The sequence below is a fragment of the Eptesicus fuscus genome, chromosome 8, assembly GCF_027574615.1.
Source record: "Eptesicus fuscus isolate TK198812 chromosome 8, DD_ASM_mEF_20220401, whole genome shotgun sequence".
Lineage (NCBI taxonomy): Eukaryota > Metazoa > Chordata > Mammalia > Chiroptera > Vespertilionidae > Eptesicus > Eptesicus fuscus.
The window spans coordinates 76501999-76519763 of record NC_072480.1 but is presented as its reverse complement, the minus strand read 5'-3'; the positions used below and the strand labels follow the sequence as shown (position 1 = coordinate 76519763).

The following is a 17765-nucleotide window of genomic DNA, read 5'->3' as shown; positions in this document are numbered from 1 at the left end:
GTGGAAAGCTTTTGTCAAAATCCTTTCACATGGTTCTTCCAGTCTCATGGGAAATGAGATGTGGCTCTGAATTCATCCCAAAGTGTGTCTTTGGGCAAAAGCACTCAGAACGGTACAACTCCTGCAGAATGCCCCACACACTTTGCTGTCAGGACTCAGGGGGGCTTGAGGGTGAGCGAGGCGGCAGTGCCAGCACAGGACCTGGGAGAAGGTAGCGCTTTCTACACTGCCCAGGCCACGTGGACTACAGCAGTACCTGCCCAGGTGGGCAGGGTGTTTCTGCTGTTTTGTTTTGGTCTGGCCTCCACCCCGTCAGCCACGGACCTGTGCCTGCACTGAGACTGAATGGTTTGATGGCCCTACTTTTTGGTGGACAGTGGATGCACTCCCAGAGACTGGCAGTTAGACTCTGGTGGCTTCTGAGTCCCTTGCGGGGAGAGCCCGGCCCTAGGTCAAGAACAGACTCAGGCGTCCTTGGCCAGGAGGCCTCCTTGGGCTAGGGGCCGCCACAGTTTGAAGGCTGGCCATGACCCCAATCCTGGCAGGGGTCTCCTCTGGGGTGCTGGCAGGCCTGGTCTAGGGCTGAGGGCGGTTTAGAGGCTGGTCACGCCCCCGATCCTGGTGGGGATCTCCTCTGGGGCGCTGGCAGGCCTAGGTTAGGGTCACTGGCGGTTTGGAGGCTGGTCACGCCCCCGATCCTGTTGGGGGTCTCCTCTGGGGTGCTGGCAGGCCTGGGCTAATGGCCACCCTGGTTTAGAGACTGGTCAAGCCCCCGATCCTGGTGGGGGTCTCCTCTGGGGCGCTGGCAGGCCTGGGCTCTGGCGCCGCAAAGGGAGAGGTTCCTGAACCTGCTTCCCACACACCTAGGCTAGGATCCATCTTGTAGGAGGCGGCTTCAATGCCCGGGGTCGGTGACCAGGTCCTCCTGAGCCTCGCTTTCTGGACTGCAGTCCCACGTCTCCCAGTGCCCCAGCCTTGGATGCGCCCACGCAGTTGCCCCCACCACCAGCCACCTCAGCGCAGGCCACAGCAGCTGAAGCCAGCCTCTTGGAAGCCAGGCCACCACACCCACCACCCCTAGTAGCTCTCTGCTGCTTGCTCTGTGCCCTGTCCACTGGGGTCGGGGAGTGCTCCCAGCCCAGAGGCCCTCCCTCCCTCCGCAGCCTGGCTTGGGAAGCTGGCCTCATGCTGGGGCTACTATGTCAGCATGCCCACTCGGCTACTATGGGTGCGACTCGGGCCCCCACGGAGGCCAACCTGGAGAACGTGGACCCCAACTCTGCATCCGGCTGCTGCAGATGGCCTCCGTGGTCAACTACCACCTGCTCCTTCCATTGGCCCCATTGATCCCTCTCAGCACCAGCCATTTAGGCGAGGGTGGCGATGGCCGGGGACCCCGCCCCGGGAGGCTGCTGGCCGTGCCCGGCTACGCCCCCCCGGGTCGCGATGGGTCCCAGGACCCGCAGGAGGCTGCTGGCCGTGCCCGGCCACGCCCCCCCCGGTCGCGATGCAGCCCTGGACCACGGGGAGGCTGCTGGCCGTGCCCGGCCACGCCCCCCCGGGTCGCGATGGGTCCCGGGAACCCAGGGAGGCTGCTGGCCGTGCCCGGCCACGCCCCCCCGGGTCGCGATGGGTCCCGGGACCCCAGGGAGGCTGCTGGCCGTGCCCGGCCACGCCCCCCCGGGTCGCGATGCAGCTCTGGACCCCGGGGAGGCTGCTGGCCATGCCCGGCCACGCCCCCCGGGTAGCGATGGGTCCCGGGACCCCCGGGAGGCTGCTGGCCGTTCCCGGCCACGCCCCCCCGGTCGCGATGCAGACCTGGACCCCTGGGAGGCTGCTGGCCTTGCCCGGCCACGCCCCACCGGGTCGCGATGGGTCCCGGGACCCCAGGGAGGCTGCTGGCCGTGCCCGGCCACGCCCCCCCCGGGTCGCGATGCAGCTCTGGACCCCGGGGAGGCTGCTGGCCGTGCCCGGCCACGCCCCCCCGGGTCGCGATGGGTCCCGGGACCCCAGGGAGGCTGCTGGCCGTGCCCGGCCACGCCCCCCGGGTCGCGATGGGTCCCGGGACCCCTGGGAGGCTGCTGGCCGTGCCCGGCCACGCCCCCCAGGGTCGCGATGCCGCCCTGGACCCGGTGGAGGCTGCTGGCCGTGCCCGGCCACGCCCCCCGGGTCGCGACGCAGCCCTGGACCCCGGGGAGGCTGCTGGCCGTGCCCGGCCACGCCCCCCGGGTCGCGATGGGTCCCGGGACCCCCGGGAGGCTGCTGGCCGTTCCTGGCCACGCCCCCCCGGGTCGCGATGCAGACCTGGACCCCGGGGAGGCTGCTGGCCTTGCCCGGCCACGCCCCCCGGGTCGCGATGCAGCCCTGGACCCCGGGGAGGCTGCTGGCCGTGCCCGGCCACGCCCCCCGGGTCGCGATGGGTCCCGGGACCCCCGGGAGGCTGCTGGCCGTTCCTGGCCACGCCCCCCGGGTCGCGATGCAGCCCTGGACCCCGGGGAGGCTGCTGGCCTTGCCCGGCCACGCCCCCCCGGGTCGCGATGCAGCCCTGGACCCCGGGGAGGCTGCTGGCCGTGCCCGGCCACGCCCCCCCGGGTCGTGATGGGTCCCGGGACCCCCGGGAGGCTGCTGGCCGTTCCTGGCCACGCCCCCCGGGTCGCGATGCAGACCTGGACCCCGGGGAGGCTGCTGGCCTTGCCCGGCCACGCCCCACCGGGTCGCGATGGGTCCCGGGAACCCAGGGAGGCTGCTGGCCTTGCCCGGCCACGCCCCCCCGGTCGCGATGGGTCCCGGGACCCCAGGGAGGCTGCTGGCCGTGCCTGGCCACGCCCCCCGGGTCGCGATGGGTCCCGGGACCTCAGGGAGGCTGCTGGCCGTGCCCGGCCACGCCCCCCCGGGTCGCGATGGGTCCCGGGACCCCTGGGAGGCTGCTGGCCGTGCCCGGCCACGCCCCCCCGGTCGCGATGGGTCCCGGGACCCCTGGGAGGCTGCTGGCCGTGCCCGGCCACGCCCCCCGGGTCGCGATGCAGCCCTGGACCCCGGGGAGGCTGCTGGCCGTGCCGGGCCACGCCCCGGGTCGCGATGGGTCCCGGGAACCCAGGGAGGCTGCTGGCCGTGCCCGGCCACGCCCCCCCGGGTCGCGATGGGTCCCGGGACCCCAGGGAGGCTGCTGGCCGTGCCCGGCCACGCCCCCCCGGGTCGCGATGCAGCCCTGGACCCCGGGGAGGCTGCTGGCCATGCCCGGCCACGCCCCCCGGGTCGCGATGGGTCCCGGGACCCCCGGGAGGCTGCTGGCCGTTCCCGGCCACGCCCCCCCGGGTCGCGATGCAGACCTGGACCCCGGGGAGGCTGCTGGCCTTGCCCGGCCACGCCCCACCGGGTCGCGATGGGTCCCGGGACCCCAGGGAGGCTGCTGGCCGTGCCCGGCCACGCCCCCCCGGGTCGCGATGCAGCCCTGGACCCCGGGGAGGCAGCTGGCCTTGCCCGGCCACGCCCCCCCGGGTCGCGAGGGGGCCCGGGACCCCCGGGAGGCTGCTGGCCGTTCCTGGCCACGCCCCCCCGGGTCGCGATGCAGACCTGGACCCCGGGGAGGCTGCTGGCCTTGCCCGGCCACGCCCCCCGGGTCGCGACGCAGCCCTGGACCCCTGGGAGGCTGCTGGCCTTGCCCGACCACGCCCCCCCGGGTGGCGATGCAGCCCTGGACCCCGGGGAGGCTGCTGGCCGTGCCCGGCCACGCCCCCCCGGGTCGCGATGCAGCCCTGGACCCCGGGGAGGCTGCTGGCCTTGCCCGGCCACGCCCGGGTCGCGATGCAGACCTGGACCCCAGCGAGGCTGCTGGCTTTTCCCGACCACGCCCCTCTAGGGTTGTCATCGCTCCCCAGGACCCCGGGAACTAAGAGGATTTGGCGGCCGCCATCTTGGTTTTCTCAACGGCCAGATAGGCACCCGGAGTCCCGCCCCCTGCCTCTCGCAGGCCCAATCATGGGCATAGCGGAGGTGCGGTCAATTTGCATGTTACTCTATTATAAAGTAAGATTGTACTACCTAGCATTTGAGAGCTTACTATGCATTGTGAAGCATTGAATTTAAAAAGAAACAGTATGTCATTTAATTTCATCCTTCAACTCTGAGGAAGATATCATCACTACTTAATCAAAGAAAGCAAGGCTTAATGTGTTTAACCTAAGGTTACAGAAAAATTAAGTATTATCTCAGAACTAGTCATGTGAGCCTGGCTGGTTCTTACTCCAGGTACCCATGTTCTTAACCACAGTTGTGGTGAGTGAGGGGTGTTGAAAAGAATTGTGAGCATTTGGCAGAATGGAACAGAGAGATTATTGTGGACAGGTAAAAGAAGGGCGCTGGTGCAATCATAGCAGGAGGCCATGAATCTGTGTTGGCACATGTCTGCACAAATGGGTTTTCCTAGCAGCAGTTAGCAGCCTGAGTGAATGATTATATAAGGGAGAGTTAGAGTGGAAATTTTTTACTTCCAGACTGGATGGATGAGAATATTACGGCATAGCCTAGCAAAAATTCCTGAATTCCAAGGATAAAAAGAAACCCCTATGAGATCCCTCACACCAAATAAAAGAAAAGGAAATAAGAACCAGACTGGCTTTAGACTTTTGTAAAACTGGGAAGTAGAAGACAGTAAAATAGCAACTATAGACCAGTGAGTGGAAAAGGAATGCAACCAAGAGTTCTGTTACATCTTCTAGTACATGTCAAAGAAGGTGAAAGATATTTGAAAATATGAACTAGAATATTTATCACCCACCTGAGAAAAATACTTGAAAGAAGATAAAATAACAGAGGGATGAGAAAAGATACCTCAGAATGGAGAAAAGATAGAAAGTAGGTGAGCAATGAAAGTGGACACAATTAAATCTAAAAGAATAAAGAGAGAGGGAATGTGTAATGTAAGTGCAAAATGAGGTTTCTTCCGGTAGAAAATACATGATACAAGATAATTTTAATATGATTGCAGAATAAAACATAATAAACTGTTTCAGGAAAATTTAGGATTAATGGGAAGGAATTGAAACCACTAGCAGGAGGGAATTTAAACCATTTTAAAAGGTTTTTCTTGTTAATGTAAACAAGCAGTAGAGAAATAGAGCATTTTGATGAGAGAGAGAGAGAACCTTTTAAGTTTCCATCGTATGTAACTAAGCACTAAACCCGATAAGGAACATTTTAAAATAGTAAGTATCACATAGTTATACGGAAGATAACAGTCATAAACCTAAATACACAAACAACATAGCAACTAAAACGTAGGAGAGGCCCTGGCCACTGTGGCTTAGTTGGTTGAACGTCATCCAATGTACCAAGAGGTCGCTGGTTTGATTCCCAATCAGAGCACATGCCTAGGTTAGAGACCTGATCCCCAGTAGGGGCATGCAGGAGGAACCTGATTGATGTTTCTCTCTCATGGATGTTTCTCTCTCCCTCTCTTTTCCTTTCTCTCTCTAAAAACAAACCAATGCAAACGTATTTTTTAAAAATGTAGGGCAAAGTTGTTAGAAATGCAAGAGGAACTTAAAATATGATATAGTGGAAAAAAAGAGAGTAATATACTTGTCTCAAGAGGATGAAGTGGTAGAAAAAAAAATAATGTAATGGAGGAATTAAATTAATAAACTTGAATATAAATATACACTCATCCCTCAAGAAATAAACTTATTTTGTGTGTTTGTGGAACATAATCAAAGATGTATTTAGAAAACCTTAACAAATTAACCTTAACAAATTTTGACGAAATAAAATAGATTTTACAAAGCACATTCTCTGGTCACAAGCCAATAAAATTAGAAATATATAATGATAAGTAACTAAAAATTTAGAGACTTTAAATTTGAGAAACATATTCTAGGCATGACTAAGATAAAAAAATAAAACTACAAACTGTCTATACAATAAAAACATACTCTTCATTCTCAAACTTTGTGTAACCTATAGCCAGAGGGAAAAAAATGTAGCCTTAAATTTTCTTAAAGAATGATATGAAAAAAGAACTAAATAATAATCTTAAATTCACACAACAAGAAAAGTTAACCAAAAGAAGCTAATAGAAAGAATGAAGATAAAAGCCCAAATCATGGACCCAGAACATCACAAATGGTGCATACAAATTTCTAGGCTGATCTCTATGCAAACTCAAATATCAGGTGTGTTAGAGATCAGTATGTATAGAAATGGAAGCAGCATGTCAATTCTATGAAGATAATTCTGGCCCTGGTCATTTATCCCCCCTCAGATTCCTATCTGGAACCAAGTGGTTAAGTTGAGTGGCCAGCTCTTCAGGTTTCTGTTACAGCATCATCATAAGGCTGGAGGGGGTTTCAAAATCATGCTACCTCTAGTAGGTCCTCCTACGCTAAAACAATTCCCCTGAGAAGAGATTTGTGAGTCTTTGGAATGCTAAGTCCCTAATAAACATCTCATTTAGAAAAGATAAGACCCCAAAACATAAGTAGACTATAGTTTTATGCATTAAAGGTAATTATAGAAGAACAGGTACATGTAAATATATTATATTTAAAGATTTCTTTTTATTCTCCTTTATTCATCATACCTCTCTAGAAAACTTTTAACAGCAGTTCTATATCTCTGAGGCCTAATAGACTTTGTTGTTGCCATCTTGAAGTTACAAATTTAAGCAGTCTTTATATTGCTATTGGAATTCACTGTGTATTTTTTCTATTTTTTTAATTTATCTTTATTGTTGAAAGTATTATAGATGTCCCCATTCTGCCCCCACCCCCCACCCCCCGCCATTGAGCTCCCCTTCCACCCTGCACCACCCCACCCCCAGGCCTTCACCACAACTAATGTCTGTGTCCATGGATTACGTATATACGCATATAAGTTATTTGGTTAATCTCTCCCACCTACTCACCCACCCCCACCTTTTCTTTCTGAGATTCTTCAGTCTGTTCCATGCTTCTATGTCTCTGGATATATTTTGTTCATAATTTTATTTTGTTCACTAGATTCCACATATGAGTGATTTCATGTGATACTTGTCTTTCTCTGACTGGCTTATTTTGCTTAGCATAGTACTCTCCAGGTCCCTCCATGCTGTCTCAAAGGGGAAGAGATCCTTCTTTTTTATAGCTGCATAGTATTCCATGTTGTAAATGTACCACAGCTTTTTTATCCACTCATCTACTGATGGGCTCTCAGGCTGTTTCCAGATCTTAGCTATTGTAAATAGCACTGCTATGAACATAGGGGTACATATATTCTTTCTGATTGGTATTTCAGGATTCTTAGGATATGTTCCCAGAAGTAGGATCACTGGGTCAAATGGCAGTTCCATTTTTAATTTTTTAGAAAACTCCATACTATTTTCCACAGTGGCTGCACCAGTCTGCATTCTCACCAGCAGTGAACTAGGGTTCCCTTTTCTCCACATCCTCGCCAGCACTTGTCATTTGGTGATTTGTTGATGGTAGCCATTCTGACAGGTGTGAGGTAATATTTCATTGTTGTTTCATTGTTGTTTTAATTTGCATCTCTCTGATGATTACTGACTTTGAGCATTTTTTCATGTTTCTTGGCCTTCGGTATATCCACTTTGGAGAAGTGTGTATTTAGATCCTTTGCCCATTTTTTAATGGATTTGTCTTCCTTTTGTTAAGTTGTATGAGTTCCTTATATATTTTGGAAATTAATCCCTTATCAGATATATCATTGACAAATATGTTCTCCCATACAGTGAGCTTCCTTTTCATTTTGTTGGTGGTTTCTTTTGCTATGCAGAAGCTTTATATTTGGATGTGATCCCAAAGGAGAACAGAGGAGAAAACGTACTGTGTGTTTTGTATGATCCCTACCTTTGTCTCTAGCACTGTCACTGACAATGATCATTAAGCAAGCATGTCAAACTTGCGGCCCGCAGCCGCATGCGGCCCACAACGAATATTTTTGCGGCCCAGCCAATTAACAGTATGAAATGTTTTAATAAAAATTTTGTAACTTAATTTTTACAATATCCTGTTATATATAATTATTAATAACGAACTACAACGTTCACTAATGACTGATTACTATAATCGTGTTGCATTCATTCCCCTTACGCGCAGGCGCACCATTTCTCTCCACTAATACTAGCAGCGAATATTTCAGCAGCCAATTGCCACCTCATTAGTCTTGTACTGACTTGTTTGGCGTGCGCAACAGGAAATATTTCACTTTCGGAGAACAAGAAAAATAGGTTTATTTGCGTTATGCTTATTAAAATTTGTGCAATTATTCAGTGTCGGGTAAGTTAATGTTCAAGAAAAAATATTAATTTTTTAAATGTTCTATTATTTTATGTTAGCCATTACTCATTTATTTCAGCCCTTTGTATTCAGCATGTCTCTATCGAAATAACTGACGCTTCTATAAAAATTGAAGCTTTTGTGTTTTTTCTGGCCCACATAAACTTAAACCTTGTTTATTTGGCCTGTGTTAGCCTTTGAGTTTGACATGCTTGTCATTAAGGATAAACAGCTGCTGTTTATTGCTGACTCAATCTGAAACGATGGTAATAGTACATTTGAATTATTGCTTGATTTGTGAAGGGGATGGGGAGAAGGGGAGAAGGTATGGGAAAGTCTAATTGTAATTTTTCAGAAAATTTATATAACTATTCTGTGGTAATAGTTGATGTCTTCCTTTAGGCTTTTACTACTAATTAGAAAGTGAACTGCGCACACGTGTGTGTGTGTGTGTGTGTGTGTGTGTGTGTGTGTGTGTCTTCGTGTGTACATGCACGTGTGTGTGCTCTTTACAGAAGTGCAAGTTTAGCATCATATCTGATAAAATATGGGAAAGGGGAAAAGAGGACTTTAAACACTAGAAAACATCTCCTGTAACAGTTTGTAATGTTTACTATATTTACATTAGTTTTGAGGCCTTTTCTAATTCTAATGGGCCCAGGAAAACTATCTATATATATAAAAGCCCAGTGACCATTATGGCAGAACCACCGAAAGACCAGAACGACCGGTTGCTATGACGTGCACTGACCACCAGGGGGCAGACGCTCAACACAGGAGCTGCTTCCTGGTGGTTAGTGCACTCCCACAGCTGGAGCACTGCTCAGCCAGAAGCCAGGTTCACCGCTGGTGAGTGCAGCGGCGGTGACGGGAGTCTCTCCCACCTCCATGGCAGCACTAAGGAGCTGGGAGCCAAGCAGTAAGGAGCGAGCAGGCAAGCAGTTAGGAGGGAGCAGGCAGCCAGTTAGAAGTGAGAGGCCCCGGATTGTGAGAAGGATGTCTGAGAGGTTCTGGATTGCAAGAGGGTGGAGGCCAGGCTGAGGGACCCCCACACACACACACCCCTGCACGAATTTCGTGATCTGGCCTCTAGTATAGAATAAAAATTACAACCACTACCATCCAGAACAACTATTAGATATAATAATAATAGTAATAATAGAATCAAATTTGTTTTAAATTTTTATTATTCTGTTGGTTGGGTTTTCAAATTTATGTTTGGAGGGAAGCCATGCAAAAAACCTTTATAAATTCTATTAATTTATAGATCATGCCCAAAGATAAAACTGCATCTATACATGACATCTTCCTTTTTATGTCATTTTACCCATTTTTCAAATTTATGATAATAGCGCTAAGCTTTCTCCAGATTATTAAAGTGATTTTCCTCTTGTCTTCCAGAGAACAGCTGGAGAAATCATTTCATTTTACTGTTCACTTTTCTTTTGATAATATTAGCCTCAAAAGAAAGTAGCAGGAAAACGTAGTGTCTTTATTATTTTTTCCCACATCTCTCCCTTTTTAACTTTATTTTTTAATCTATTTTTATTGTTGTAATATTACAGATGCCCCCCTTTTTTTCCCCATTGACCTCCTCTCCCCCACACCCCACCCCCACATAGTGTCTTTAGAGCAAGGAAAACAATGGCCTGGTTTTCACCATCCGTTTAATTCTGTTGATGATTATCTGAAAGCTTTTGTTCATTTATTCCTGAAACCACATCATCCTAACTGTGTAACTAGCTTCACTCCAAATCACCAAAACGTCTGTGATACTTTATCTTTGGCCTTCTTTAGCTACTTACCTTAAGTATGACACATCAGCTTTTACAAAGTGCCCCTTAGGTAAAGTGTATTTTCTCATCCTGAGCATACTTTTCAAACAGGATGTTTTATGACATGTATGAAGTAGCAAAGAGTTGTCTTTACTCCCCATTCATTTTACTTTTTACACACACCATCATGAATATTTCGGGTCTTTTTCTTGTGTTTCCACGTTTTATAAAGAGGTGGAACCTGAGCATGACCTTCTCTTTGTTTCTTTTGTATCCGCCTGCAGGATGAGTATAAGCCGGAAAAGTCTCTGTCTGAAGAGGACTTGAAAAACGCAGTGAGCGTGCACCACGCTCTGGCGTCCAAGGCCACGGACTACGAGAAGAAGCCCAATGTGTTTAAACTGAAGACTGCCGACTGGAGGGTCTTGCTCTTTCAAACCCAGTAAGTTTTGTTGGTTTGGTTTCTTCTTGTTTCTTAGTTTGCACACCCATCACTTCATACCGAGAAGAGAATCAGGATCCGCAGGGGAGATTTTTTGAGTTGGAGACAAAGCCATGGTTTACATTAGAGAGATAGCCGCCTAAGAAAACTAGAATAAGAAATAGAAACCCTGGGCTCAAGCGTTTTGTTTGCTACAAAGTAGCCCTGTGACATTTAGTCGGCCACTTGCCATCTCTAGAACTTCCGTATCCTCATGAATAAAACACAAGGGTTTTAGTATGCAAGGCCTGTCACACAATGAGTAAAGCAAGCCTGGCTGCCAATCACCATTTCCTAGCTCTTTGTCCTCCCATGTAATTTAACCTCTTGGAACCTCAGCTTGTCACTAGTGCAGATGACAATGTATATCTCGTAGAGTTCTTGTGAGAATTGGATGAGATCAAGCGTACAAAGTACCTCACACAGTGTCTGGCACATAGAAGCTGTTCAATGGTAAGTGTAGATTTTCATTCATCCTCTCCTTTCTCTCCTCCTGAGCTCAATTCTGTGATTAAACTAGGAGGAGAAGATGAAATCATACTGTGGGCAAATAAGTAGGATGGATTGCCAGTTTAATGAGGGATCCATGCCAGCCTTAGGGTTAGAAGTGGAGCGTCCCACATGGAGAATTCTGGGTGTGGGGTGAGAAACTGGATTTTCAGAGTGATGGTAACAGGAGCTCGCATGGCGTGTGTTCATGGCAGGCAGTGTTAATTGTCAGCCTGAACGTGACTGCACAATCACTCAGCACAGCACGGCCGAGGGACCACATCTGGCATCAAGATAGTGAGCATGAGCCCTGCTGGTGTAGCTCAGTGGTTGAGCATTGACCTTTGAACCAGGAGGTAACGGTTTGATTCCGGGTCAGAGCACATGCCTGGGTGTCAGGCTCCACCCCCAATAGGGTGCAGGAGGAGCAGATCAGTGATTCTCTCTCATCATTGATGTTCTCTCTCTCTCTCTCTCTCTCTCTCTCTCTCTCTCTCTCTCTCTCTCTCTCTCCCTCTCTCCCTCTCCTTCTCTTCCTCTCTCCCTCCCTCCCTCTCTGAAATAAAAAAAATACCTTTTAAGAAAAAGATAGTGAGCATGAGTGTCTGCATACTTGTTGATCAAAACAATGTAAGATCCAAAAAAGAAATCGGAACAAGAACAGGTGCTCAAATGATTTGTGGTTGTCAAACCTGCAAGGGTATAAAGTCGCTGACATCCAGTGAGGAGGAAGTTGCAGGGAAATCCAAGTGACACAGGACTTTTGTAGTGTGGGAGGAAGAAGTTTAACACCACAAAGGGAACCATAGCCACATGTACAACTACAGCTATTAGTAATAAAAGCCCTTCAAGTTATTCTATTCCCCAACATTATTTTCAATCTAAAATACCAGATAGAATAACTAGGAGATCCCAATTCCTTCAGATGGAACTGATGCCAGAATTAGTCAATTGAAATAAAGAGCCGGCAAAATCAGATTAGAGGGCACAGTGCAATGAGGATTTGATACTCGTGTGGTCCCAGGTTAGTGGGTTTTCTCTCCGAGTCATCGGTACGGGAAATGATTTTAGCGTGGCTGACATTTTGGGCACCTTCTGTTTATTGATTATATACATGGTGGGTAATCTATCCTGCTTCACAATCATTTATGAGTTCCCGGATATTTATTAACTGCCCTCAGTTCTAGAGTCTGCAAATAGGTGACATGTTAAGTTAACAAATGATAACCTCAGATGATGTCTATATCCTCTCATGTAGGTTTTTTTTAACATCATATATATGTGTTATACAACCCATTTAATTTCACAATTAATTTGTACAATTCAGTGATTTTTAGCAAATTTACAGACTTGTGCAGCCCTCACCACAGTTCTGTTTTGGAGCCCCTCCATCACCCCAAAGAGAAGCCCGGTGCTCAGTTTACAGTCACTCCCCATTTTACCCCCACCCCCACCCCCAGACACCACTAGTCTCCTTCCTGTCTCTCTAGTATCGCCTTCTCTGGACGTTTCCTATAAGTGGAATCATACAGCATGCGGTCTTTCATGTCTGGCTTCTTTCACTTGGCGTAAAGGTTTGGGGTTAGTCCGTGATGTGGCATGAGTCAGCACTTCATTCCTTTATTGCTGAGTAGTGGTCTACTATATGGATATAGACCACATTTTGTTTAGTTATTTACTAATTGATGGACATTTGGGTTGTTTTTTTGTTTTTTTGGTTTTTTTCTTATGGCTCTTGTAAGGTTTGCTACTGTGAATGTTCACAGATAAACCTTTTTGTGTGTCTGTGTGTCTATTTCTCTTGGGTTGTAGCTGGGAGTCGAATTGCTGGGTTACATGATGACTTGTAGATACCTTTTGTTGTTGTTAATCCTTACCCAAGAATATTATTTCCATTTATTTTTAGAGAGAGTGGAAGGGAGGGAGAGAGAGAAACATCTATGTGAGAGAGACCCATTGATTGGTTGCCTCTTCAACACACCCAACTGGAGCCAGGGATCGAGCCTACAACCAAGATATGTGCCCTTGACCGGAATCAAACCCAAGACCCTTCAGTCCACTGGCCAACAGTCTAACCACTAATCAAACAGCCTAGGGCTGTAGATACCTTTTTAAAAAACTGTCAGAACTGCCTCCAACATGGGTGGAGCCCTTCATATCCCCTCTTATCAGTGTATCCCTCAGTTCAGTGGTCGGCAAACTCATTAGTCAACAGAGCCAAATATCAATAGTACAACAATTGAAATTTCTTTTGAGAGCCAAATTTTTTAAACTTAAACTTCTTCTAACGCCACTTCTTCAAAATAGACTCGCCCAGGCTGTGTTATTTTGTGGAAGAGCCACACTCAAGGGGCCAAAGAGCCGCATGTGGCTCGTGAGCCGCAGTTTGCCGACCACGGCCTCAGTTGGATTTTAAAGTCAAATAGGTGATTGTAAGAGATGAGTTAGTTTTAATTAACTTTTTTACCCAGCCTAAGTGTCAAACAGAAAGCAGGTTATCAAATATTTATTATCAAGTGATTTTGCTTTTTCCCCTCTGTATCCCTAAGGGGTAATCACAGCCTAACACTACGATGGTCTTAGGTCCCAGGGCCCTTTGTTACCATGGTGATTGCTGTTGAAAATGTTCAGCTCCAATGAAGTTTTGTCAGGGCTTAGTTGTACCAAGAAGAAGAAATGCTTTTATGTGCCATTTTAAATCAGCGATGAGAAATGGGCAAGGTGTGATGCCCTTAGATATAGAAATGCCCTGACGTCAGCACGTCTGTTTCTCCTAGGAGCCCGGAGGAAATGCAAGGCTGGATAAACAAAATTAACTGCGTCGCAGCTGTGTTTTCCGCACCACCGTTTCCCGCAGCCATTGGGTCTCAGAAGAAGTTCAGCCGCCCACTTCTGCCTGCCACTACAACAAAGCTGTCTCAGGCAAGTCACTCTGACAGTGCTTTGACCTTGGAAACATTTGTATGTGAATATTGCTCCACATTTGGGGGACAGGGGTGAGACCTTGCCCTGGAATGGGTCAAAATACAGTATACTGGGTTTTACACTTCAGATAGGAAGCTGACACAACTGAGTCAAGGTTAGTAGGTCACATACTTTGAATTAGTTTCTAAAACTTATATTAATTCACTGCTCAGTCAGTCAGACAGGCCTGGGTTTTTTGGTTTGTTTGTACTAACAGCTCATTTTTTTTTTTTTTTTTTTTTAACGAACTAGCTAATGTTAGACATCCTGGCTTGGAAACAAGCCTTTTATACATTCTCTCGGTTTTTTTGAATTGGGGTTTTCCCATATCCCAAGCTGTATTTGATGCTAAGTATATAAAAATATTCCCGGGGATACTGCTCACAGTTGAGGGGGCAGAGCCTCCCCTCCCCTCAGGCAGAGCTAAGTGTACCACGTGGGTTTGCCTGGCTCCTCGGGACAAAGTGCTCGACCTCCTTCCAGACGTCCTCACGTGCCTTCTCTCCTGTGTCAGTCTGCTGTCTCTAAAGACCACAGCATGTCGTGTCCCTCTCCTACTTAACACTCTGCGCCAAGGACATTGCATGCACTCCAGGTTTTCTAGCTTCAAACCTGCGGCAGCACCCTGTTGTCATTGCCTAGTCGGGGATTTGGGAAGGGACTTAGATGTCTACTGTGAGTTTCTTATTGGTGCACCAATAGAAATGGATCCCTCTGGCTCTAATCAGCCAGGTCTTGATATTAACAGGCTCCTCTACACATTTGATATCATAACTATCAATGATACACTTATTAGATAAAAATGTATTATGTGTCTGTTGTACTTCAGAGACTATTTTAGTCTCTGGAAATAGAAAGGCAAATGAAGCCCAGATGCTGAGATCGGATTGGCAAATACAAAGGAGCAAGTCATTGCAACCCAGCTGGATGGGAGGTTCAGCAAGGCTAAGTCCGGAGTGCTGTGGGGTACAAGAAAGGGACAACTCTCCTGGCCTCGGCGGTGAAGGAGGACCTGTGATGTCTGTTATGAAGCTTGAAGGATGAGCAGCTGTTAGGTGTGTGGGGGAAGAGAGACTGATCCGGCAGAGGACTGAAAGGCCCAGAGGAGAAAGCCCTGGGGTGCGGGAACCACACCTAAGTCATCACGTGTGGTTTGAGCACAGTGTTGAGAAAAGGCTGGAAACGTTCCTAGAGGGAAGCTAGGCCAGGTGATGAAAGGTCTTATGGGTCATGTGAGGGATTCGGATGCTTCACTAGTTCCCCAGCATCCTCGGGATAGCAGTGTGAAAGCAGCAAAGTAATGGGATTAAATGTGTGCTTTAAAAATCATTCTTGTTACAGTAGGAAAGATTTATTAGGGAAGGAAATTTCTAGAAGCAGAAAGTCAATTTTACGCTTTTAAAAAATATTTATTTTGGAGAGAGAGAGAGAGAGAGACAGAGACAGACTGACTCATTTGGGGTTCCATTTATGTATGCATTCATTGGTTGATTCTTGCATGTGCTCTGACCGGGATCCACGCACAACCTTGGGGATTTGGAATGACACTCTAATCAACTGGACACCCAGCCAGGGCAGAAAGGCTACTTTTAAAGGCACTTTCAGTGATGCAGAGGGAACGTAACTGAGTTAGTTGTGGAAGAGATGGATGGAAGGGGAAGTATGTGAGAGCTCCCCAGGGTACGGAAGGGATCTTCCTGTGGCTCGGTGAAGTGCAGGAATCAGGGCCACCACCTGGGCTTGAGCAGCTGGGGAGGGTGGAGTCTGACCTGGCCTTCGGGACCTCGTTGTCTCCTGGTTCCCTCCTGTTGCTTCTTGCTGGGTCCTTTCCTCTTTCTAACTCCAAACGTTGCAGTGCCTGGTGCTCAGAAGCAGATCAGACAGACACTCAGCAATTTTTTTGTTCTTTGAAAACAAACAACAAAACAAAACAAAACAAAACAAAAAAACACAGGGAGAATGTTGTGCCAAGAAAAGGAAGAGAAGCCAAGTAAAAATAGGAGAGAAATGTCTACTGTGACGTGGTGGGGGGTCGTTGGGTCCGTTGGTGAGAGCAGAATGGAGTGATGGGAAGAGAAGCCACGTTGGTCTTTGCAGAAGAAATGAAAGGCAGTAAGGAAGTGGAGGAAGGGAATGTGTATAAGTCTCGCCCTAAGTTTATAAAAAACAGACTGGCAGGAAGAAGAGGGGAGACATGGTTTCAGGAAAGGTTCTTTTGTTTTCGTAAAATTCATAATTATTACTAACATGAATTGGATGCTTGCTCACCATGTAAGCCATTGCTAGTGTGATGCATACATGGACTGCCCAGAAAGCTGGTAAGAATAGGAAGGACGAAGCCAGCTCACTTTACACGGCAGAATGGCATTTAATTTTCAAGGATAATAAACACTCTTAAGATAAAAGGAAGGCGTTACCTCTTATTGATGACCAGAGAATATGTTGGCAGATTTCTCCATCTACCCAAATGAGGTCTGGACTCTTAAAGCAAATGCAGTTCCCCACTTTATTTTGGATATTTAGCATAATGTTCACATAATTGTACTTAACACAAACAATAAAACACATTACATAAGATAAGAAGAGGAAAGGCAATTGAACCACTAGAGGGAAAAAAATACCTTCAGAAATTGAGTTTTATTCTATTAATTTCATTAGGGATTTCCCAGTGGTTATTTTTCAACAGATTGGTCTTTCTCACAATTACTCCTATGAAAGATTCAGGGCAAAAGGGGAGCTGAAGTTAAGGAGGAACATTAATAAGCATAGAGCAACGTACGAGTTTTTCCTTGTTCTTTCCTCACTGCAGAATCTACATTTCTATTTACTTTCTACTTTGAAAAATGTGCTATTGTCCTATTTACGTGCGGGCTATATATTAGCAAGTCACTTAGTACTTGTACATGAAAATGAATGTGTTCATCTACTTGTCTACTTTTACCGTGAGACCAGGCAGGCAAGCACCTTTATCAAGGCAGAATCTCTAATTTAAATAAATCTGTGTACTGTGACCAAAATGATGAATTCAAGATTTTAAATAAAAAAGCAATAACCAAAAGGCAGTATCCTCCTGTGTTACGTCAGACAAGATAACCAGGCCCTTTCAAGAATTTAATTACTTTGTAAAATAAGAAGATGCTTTCCTTCCCTACACATAAATCACCAAACCTTTGTGGGCCTCACTTTTCCCTCTGGAGAACACGGAGATCATTCTAGAATGGTTTTAAGGTTCTATCGTTAGCTCTGTTGTTTTATTTCAATTTTTTTACCCATGTCATCGTGTTTATTTACTAAATGAAAAAAATGTTTTACCTTTGAGAGCAAAAAGGGCAATTTAGAAACAAATGTGTAAAGCCACCCAGGTGATACAGGACAGGTTAGAAGGAGGGAAGAAGAGGCGGGTCACACACAGCCTGGTGCGGGCGTGTGGGGCTCCCTCCACTGAGTGGCCTTTGCTGGAGTCGTCCTGCACCTTCAGTGAATCCCGGGATGTGTCTGGATGCCCATGAGTTAGTCCTTCAGTGCCTCGCAGACGGGCCCTCATCTGCAGCCCGGGCATTCTCAGCCTCAGCACTGCTGACAATTTGGCCTGGAGGGTTCTTTGTTGTAGGATGAATTGTGGGATGTTTAACAATAACCCAGCCTCTACCCACTGGTGCCAGTATCTCCCCCGAGCTGTGATATCCAAAAATACCTTCAGACATTGCCACATGTCCGGGGGGTGGGGGGGTCAACATCCAGCCCCTGCCATAGAGAGCCACTGCTTCAGCCCAGCCATCTTCCCTT

General features: G+C 48.0%; 1 protein-coding gene across 3 annotated transcripts in view; it reads left to right on the top strand.

The window, feature by feature from the left end:
* PSD3 (pleckstrin and Sec7 domain containing 3) overlaps positions 1 to 17765 on the top strand; it is a 264762-nt gene that overhangs the window by 223046 nt on the left and 23951 nt on the right. For all 3 annotated transcript variants that reach the window (XM_054719991.1, XM_054719993.1, XM_054719992.1), the window contains 2 exons: positions 10330 to 10487; positions 13793 to 13937. In XM_054719991.1, the coding sequence (XP_054575966.1) occupies positions 10330 to 10487; positions 13793 to 13937 (303 nt within the window). The remainder of the gene's footprint in view (positions 1 to 10329; positions 10488 to 13792; positions 13938 to 17765) is intronic.